The 7,500-nt window shown below is 44.4% G+C and overlaps 1 protein-coding gene across 4 annotated transcripts in view; it reads left to right on the forward strand.

Annotated features, from left to right (window-relative positions):
* The window catches only part of LOC133117910 (metastasis-associated protein MTA3-like), a 57,652-nt gene that overhangs the window by 35,877 nt on the left and 14,275 nt on the right, over positions 1–7,500 (forward strand). For all 4 annotated transcript variants that reach the window (XM_061227426.1, XM_061227424.1, XM_061227427.1 and 1 more), the window contains 2 exons: positions 445–599; positions 2,159–2,381. In XM_061227426.1, coding sequence (XP_061083410.1) covers positions 445–599; positions 2,159–2,381 — 378 coding nt within the window. The remainder of the gene's footprint in view (positions 1–444; positions 600–2,158; positions 2,382–7,500) is intronic.

Consider the following 7,500-nt stretch of genomic DNA (forward strand, 5'->3'; position numbering starts at 1 on the left):
TCACTGCTACACCCGGTTACCCAGGGAGTCACTGCTACACCCAGCTACCCAGGGAGTCACTGCTACACCCAGCTACCCAGGGAGTCACTGCTACACTGAGTTACCCAGGGAGTCACTGCTACACTGAGCTACCCTGGGTTACCCAGGAAGTCACTGCTACACTGAGCTACCCCGGGAGTCACTGCTACAACATTTATAACGTAGATTATCTGGTGTGATTTAGCCTGCAGATTGATTTCCTGTGCTGTGGCGGGAACCAACCTTTTTGTCAGAGAGCCAGGCTTTTCTGCTGGTTTCATAAGGCTCTGCCTCTGAAGATACAAGACACTCTGTCTCGTACTGAGTGATCAGAGTGATCGCACACGGCACTTTCACAATGTGCTGTCATACACAAAGTGCAGTCGTAAATACGGTTTTGAATTTTGTTCTTGTGCCCCCCCCCAGCCATGCAGTCTGCCCAGTGGTACTCATGGGGCCCCCCCAACATGCAGTGCCGCCTGTGTGTGTCCTGCTGGCTGTACTGGAAGAAGTACGGGGGCCTGAAGATGCCCAGCCGGGCCGAAGGGGAGGAGAAGATGCCTTCCAGCCCGGCCCCCAATGTAAGCCCTACCGCCCCTTACCGCCCTAACCCACACATATATCTTATCATCTCTGCTGGGATCTTAACCCACACTCAGCATCTATGTTATCATGTCTGCTGGGATCTTAACCCACGCTCAGCATTCATGTTATTATCTCTGCTGGGATCTTAACCCACACCCAGCATTCATGTTATCATCTCTGCTGGGATCTTCACCCACACTCCCACTTCTCTCCTCTACTGCTGATTTGGGTAGTGGTTAAGATACATGACTGGGACCAGCAAGGTTCGATCCCCGGTGTAGCAACCATGAGATCCACACATCGGGCCCTTGAGCAAGGCCCTTAACCCTGCATTGCTCCAGGGGAGGACTGTCTCCTGCTTAGTCTATGATCAACTGTAAGTGGCTTTGGATAAAAACATCAGCCAAATTACATGAGCGTTACGTAGAGCAGCAATATCAATGACGGGCTGAATCTTTCTCTCTTGTGGCGAGGGCTGTCCCAATCCTGAAATCGGTTGGAAGATTGTAGTGGTCTGGGAATTTTTTTTCTGCAGGCAATGGTCATCACCGCAGTATCCAAAAAAAAAAGAAAGTTGCCTTGAATACTAGAGTGTTTTTATTATTTTATCACAAAAAAAAACGAACAGGCTGTTTGCTGAAACGGTACGGTTTTGTCTCTTTTTAAATGGACATTGTTTATCTTTGTGCCACTGTACCACTCGTGTGCTTTCAGTTTTAAAAAGCACTGGTTTCACGTTGAGAGCGTTTTCGCCGTGTCCCTGCTCTCCTCGCCCCGACCCGTCAGCTCAGCCCGTCGGGCGGGCCCCTGCTCTTGTGAAGAGGCGCGCGAGGGGGAGACCCCCGGGCCCGTCATTCTCCCCTCTGTGCCTGAACATGCACGCGTAACTGATTTTGAATAATCGAAACTGAAAAATGATGTAAACGTTATTGGAAAATCCATCACTGTGGCGGTGTAGATTTAGCGGTGCGGATATTCACGGCCGTGTTGTACGCTGATTGGGACAGCCCTGTCAGCGCCGTCTTCATTTGTAGAGACACAGTATGTGTCTGTGTTCATTGACCCGCTGCGCTGAATTAGAGTGTAATACTCCATCCGCTTATGAAATGAAAATGCCCTTTTCCTCTTCTTCTTTTGCTCCCTCTCTCTCCCTCTTCCTCCCACGTTTCCCTTTCCCCCCCTATCACCCCTCCCCTCCTTCTGTTCCTCCCTTTCTCCTCCTGCTGCTCTTCCTCTTGTCATCCTTCTCCCTTCCCTCACCCCTCTCTTCTTTCTTTCTTCTGAACCTCCTTCTCTTTTATACCTTTTCTGCCTCTTATCCCCCTTCCCTCCCTTTCTCTCTCTTCCCTGTGTGATCCCTCCTCTCTCTCTTTTCCCTGTGTTGATCCCTCCATCTCTCTCTCTGTCTACCCTGTGTTGATCCCTCTTCCACTCTCTCTCTCTCTTCCCTGCGTTGTTCCCTCCCTCCTCCTCTCTCTCTCTCTCTCTCTCTCTCCCCTGTGTTGTTCCCTCCCTCCTCATCTCTCTCCCCCCCCCCCCCCCCCCCCCTCTCCAGGAGCCCCGGTCCCGGGGCCACGGCCCCCGGCAGGGCTCCCACATGGTGCCCATGCGGAACAGCGGCAGCCCCAAGTCCTCCATGAAGACCAAGCAGGCCTTCCTCCTGCAGGCCACGCGGCTCACCAAGCTGGCCCGTCACATGTGCCGTGACCTCATCAGGCTGCGCCAGGCGGCCCGCCGGCCCTTTGTGCCCATTAACTGTGGCGCCGTAAAGGCGGAGTGTAAGAGCTCTTTAAATTCCTAACTCTCACCCCCCCCCGTCCCCCGTCCCCCCCACTCTCACCCCATCGCTCGCTGCCATTCCCCCCCCACCCCCCCCACCCACCCCTTACTGTCTCTTTATTTTCCCCTCATCGTTGTTATTATTATATTATTTTTGTTTTTTTTGTATTTTTTCGTTTCCCAATAAAGAATACCTGCACCCCTCATTATTCGTGTTGCATCATTGGTGTTCTTTTTTTTTAATTTTTTTATTTTTTTTTGTCCTTTTTCGATTACCAAAAAAAACTTTTTCTTTTGTTTGTAATTTTTTAACACTGCTATACTTGTTTTTGGTGCAGATGTGAAGTGACGCACTAACAAGGGGATTTGCGCTCAACCGTTCCCAGGAACCATTCCACTCCCCCCCCACCCCCCCCCCCACCTTCACGTGTTCTCCACGCCGTGCTGTACAAATGTACAAAATAGTACGAGATATCCAAATATATATATGACTAGACTGTACATAGTTATATTTTTAACTAAGGATAAGCTATGTTTTGCATTTTTCTGCAGATGTTTGTCTTCATTACAGTAAGAATAAAGGGGTTTTGCTTTACGTCAGCTGGCTTCATAATGTATGTATAAATGCAGTATATGAGAGCGACAGAGTGCATGCTTTAAGGTTGATTTTGCTCATAAAGACTGAAAAACATTTCAACGCTGCACAATGTCGTCATTAAAAGTCGCGCTACCTCAAATTAAACGGGGAGGCTATTCGTAACGGTGATCAGTCTGACCGCGTGGCTCAGTTCATTTTAAGTTTGACAGTCTTCTTGATATTCTCTGTAATATTGACTATTAAATGTGATAATATGCTAAGGATATTTCAATATAGCCTTTTTGCCATTCATATTTAGTATTTATAGGTGTGCAGTATGCATTATCAACATGCAGTTTACTCAAATGGTGAATATATTTTGCAGCTGTGTGGAATATTGTTTTTCTGCTGCATTAGTAATGCACCTTTAATTTCTTTTTTGTTAGTTTATAATTTGTGATTATTCTACAGTAGATTTACTCTACCTGAGCTAACCCGAACATAGTGTGGACATCCCTTCTGAAACATTTCACTACGACCACAGAAATTGCTTTTTTTTTTGTTTCAGATATTATTCCCATTCATCACATCATTTAAAATAACTGCCATTTCACATCACCTGCAGTGTATGTTTGAGAAAATGGAAAATCTTCAAGATAATTATGCGTTTAGTTTGGACATGACTTTTCAAACACAACATCTCAAAAGTTTATATCCAGTTATGCACATTACATATTATTTGTTTACTGAACATTTGCTCCCTTAAGCCCTGGATAATGGTGATATTAATATTGGTTTATTTCTAGATGTTGGGTAAGCAGCTGTGGGGGTTTTAAGGATTTGTAAGGAAAGATAAGGTGGTATATACGTAGAAGGATATGTTTTTTCCATGAACTGTTCGGTTTTTTTAAATCTGATGGGACAGAGAGAAGTGGGGTTGAAATCCGTGTGTGGTGTTTGCCTTATCTCATACAAAGTGGTGTTGGCCAGCTTTTGGGAGGATGGCTTTTTGGTTTTGCTGTGAGATCTGAAAACATAAGGAAGTCAGAAGTGGTTCCAGCCTCTAAATTGAAGTCAGGCGAATGGCATTGGAAAACCTTGAGCTTAGCGGTACAAGAGCCTCTCAGTGGACTGAATGTATCTGACCCGAAGCATCTTGTCCTGGAGACATCTGTTATTGTTCAGATAAGGTTGTTTACTTGTCTGGCGTGACTTTCCATGCGTTTAGGATTGATGGTTTAGCAGGGCTCAGCTCCACAAGGACAGCGGATTCTGGAACTGGGAACAAAGTTTCTGGAACTGAGCACAATAAGAGTTCCATATCCATCAATATGGCATATTATCTCTGACCTTAAACCTTTTGAAACTTTAAATTCATACACTGTTAGACCATTTGTTCTTTTAAAATGGCCGACCTCCAAACTCAAAGTCTCATGTCCCACTGGCATGTAAAGCAGAGGAGTCCACACACCAAATGCTCACAATTTATGTGAATTTCAGAGCCAGAAGGTAACATTATGAGCCTAATGGCTCCATTAGGTGTTACTTTCTGGTGCTAATACTTTCACATTAATTAGGAGCATATACAGTGTGTGGGCTCTTCCTCTTTACTTGGTTACACTTTTATCCACAGCAACTTGCATTTGATTAGACTAGGCAGGACAATCCCACATGTGGGATTAAGGGCAGGTTTTATCATGGCTACACTTGGGCTGGAACCACCAACCTTTCGGGTCCTAGTCATGTACCTTAGCCACTGGGCTACAGGCAGCATGGTTCAGCCTGTCTGAGTTTGTGGATGTCCGTGTATTTTGTGTTACACTGTGGCATGCAGTGCTCTCCATAATGTTTGGGACAAAGACCTAAAATGTATTTGTTTGCCTCTACTCCACAATTTGAGATTTGTCATAAATGACAAAATCCCATGTGGTTGAAAGTGCATCATATTTTAGTCAGTGTTTATTCAAATCTAACAATCTGCACTTTAACCAGGTGTAATTTTTTACTATTATTACAAATCTCTAATTGTGGAGTACAGAGGCAAATGGCAAAAGTGATGGGGTCGTTGTCCCAAACATTATGGAGGGCACTGTCAATGCATTTTGACGGGTTGGCCATGCGAGTGATGTCACCGCCCATGAGCCACGTCTGAGCCCTGGCCGTCCTGGTTCCCGCCCCCCGGAGTCTCCGTCCAATTCGATCCCGTCTCCACCAAACAGGAGAATCGCAAGTGCCTGACCTCACCGAATGGGGAGGCGTCCAGTTGATTCTTTCCGGCTCCATCACTCCTGTATCTACAGGGCGAGGCTCCCTGGCCTGGTCGGGGTTTGAGGGAACGGAGAGCCTTCGACTGGCAGGGGTAACGGAGGGGGAATGTCAGATCTTTTGGTCCCATCTGGCACAGCTGAGAGGGGGCACTCAACAGTGTGAGCGTAAATTAAATTCTTCCCCTGGGTCTCTCTATTGAAAAGCTTTAATTTCTAACAGACTAAATTATTATTATTTTATTTTTATTTTTATTTTTATTTTTTTTTATGTTGTGCTTTCCACTTGGTATGGATGATTTGTTAGCCTGGTAAAGAATGTACAGTGAGAGAACTCTTTTTAACGAGATGATCCACTTGAGATGCCGAAACTGGAATCGCTTTCAGGGCCTGGTAGAGACTGCATGGGTGGAGGGTACGGAGGAATACAAAGCAAATCCAGGAGAACCATAAGAACCTGATTTTTACTCATCTTCCTCAACAGCATGACAGACAGACATTGTGCAGCTCGATCACATTACCAAGACTGTGGTAATGTACCAATGCATCGCAATACAAGGGCTAAAATGCAAATTGGTGTCGCTTTCAGTTACTGCAGTCTGCTTTCAGTTACTGCAATCTATCTATTGCATTTCCCAAACGTTCATTTTGTTTACTGTAAACATGGCAGTATGTTCAATTTCTGTAAGTGTTAATTGGCTTGTTCGAGGAGCCCTGATTGGTGATCTGAACAGCTGAATGGAACCGGGACCCTCCCCATAAGTGCTATATATTATAAGCTTAATTTTTTTTGGCAACAATTGAACAGATTATGGATGCTTTTAGTGCCACGTAGATGCTCAGGGAGAGAAGCATTAGCTGCCTTTCCATTAAAACATTGGTATTATTGTTGGTAATGGAAATGTAGCTATTTAGAAGTAAAAAAAAAAACAAACAAACCCTTTGCGTGTGGCCCGTATTCATCTTTCATGAGCAGTAAGCCAGCCGGCGTTTTCATTCCTGAACAGTTCCATTGAGTCTGTGTCCCGTGGAATTCAATGATCGCTTTCCTGCCAGGGAAGCAAATGTTCCTACTGGTTGTTATCCATTCAATAATCTAGCGTTATGGCTTATTTTTTTATTTAATTTCTTGTGTTGTGTTTCTGTTGTTAATTTTGTGTCCTTTTCCTCACGCTGTAACCTTGTGTACCTTCACTCATTCCCTGGGTGTTTGTGTGTTTTATGAAAAGTCACGCAACCTATCCCTAAGGATCGCTCATCTCCGCTCAACACGCAATGTTTGTCTGTGATTGTCGTGCGAGTGGCTCGCTCTTCGAATCTCTTGACAAGTGAACGACACAAAAGAAATATAAATAAAGCCCTGGCTGAAAGCATTTTTCCGAGTCCTTGTAATTTCATGGAGCGCTTGGCCGTCTGTGATGCCCGTTTGCTGATTGGCTGGAGGTAGGGCACAGAGCTCTGGCAAACCTGCATGAACATCCCTTTCATGGTTCTCCACACGCGTCCCATGGTGCATCTGTCCACACTGTGTTAATGCATGACTCTTTCACGGCTGCGTTCCCCACACTGCAGCTTGGCTTTAACGCGTCCCATGGTGCACCTCTCCACATCGTGTTAATGCATGACTCTTTCATGATCCGCCTGCAATCTTCATATCTTCATTCTAGAAGTGACACGCACGTTAATGTGGACCGCATCCCAGTATTGGCGCTATTTAAATGGTTTTGAATCCCAAATTCAGAATCAACATATTAAGAAAAAAGTTTATTCTTTATAAAAAAAAAAATATATATATATATATATATATATATATATATATAATAATAATAATAATAAAAAAAAACTTTTAAAAAACTGTTGTTTCAAGTCCTTGGCTGGAGCCCACTCATTGTGTTTCCGAGCTTTAAACTGGTAGCTGACTGAAAGGAAACCACAAAACCCTGCTGTTACTGCGTTTGAGACGCCAACATTAGACAGGTGTTTCTTCCTATAAATGGTTGACTGAATAGAATTTCATGTTTAAAATAATAAAAGCCTTTTGTACCATGTAGACCTATTGGGTAAATGATTATTATTTCTAAGCCATGTTTTCTCTCTCTCTCTCTCTTTTTTTATTATTTTTTTAAATGTATTTTTTTGGCGGGGGGGAATCTAGTTGCCGTTATCAGAGGGATATTGCGACATCCTTGAGCAACTCTGTCATCCTGTTTTGTAAACATTGTTTGAAGTGGACAATTCAATTATATTTGTAGAGCGCTTTTTACAGAGATGCTGCCA

Source organism: Conger conger, chromosome 18, assembly GCF_963514075.1.
Source record: "Conger conger chromosome 18, fConCon1.1, whole genome shotgun sequence".
Classification (NCBI taxonomy): domain Eukaryota; kingdom Metazoa; phylum Chordata; class Actinopteri; order Anguilliformes; family Congridae; genus Conger; species Conger conger.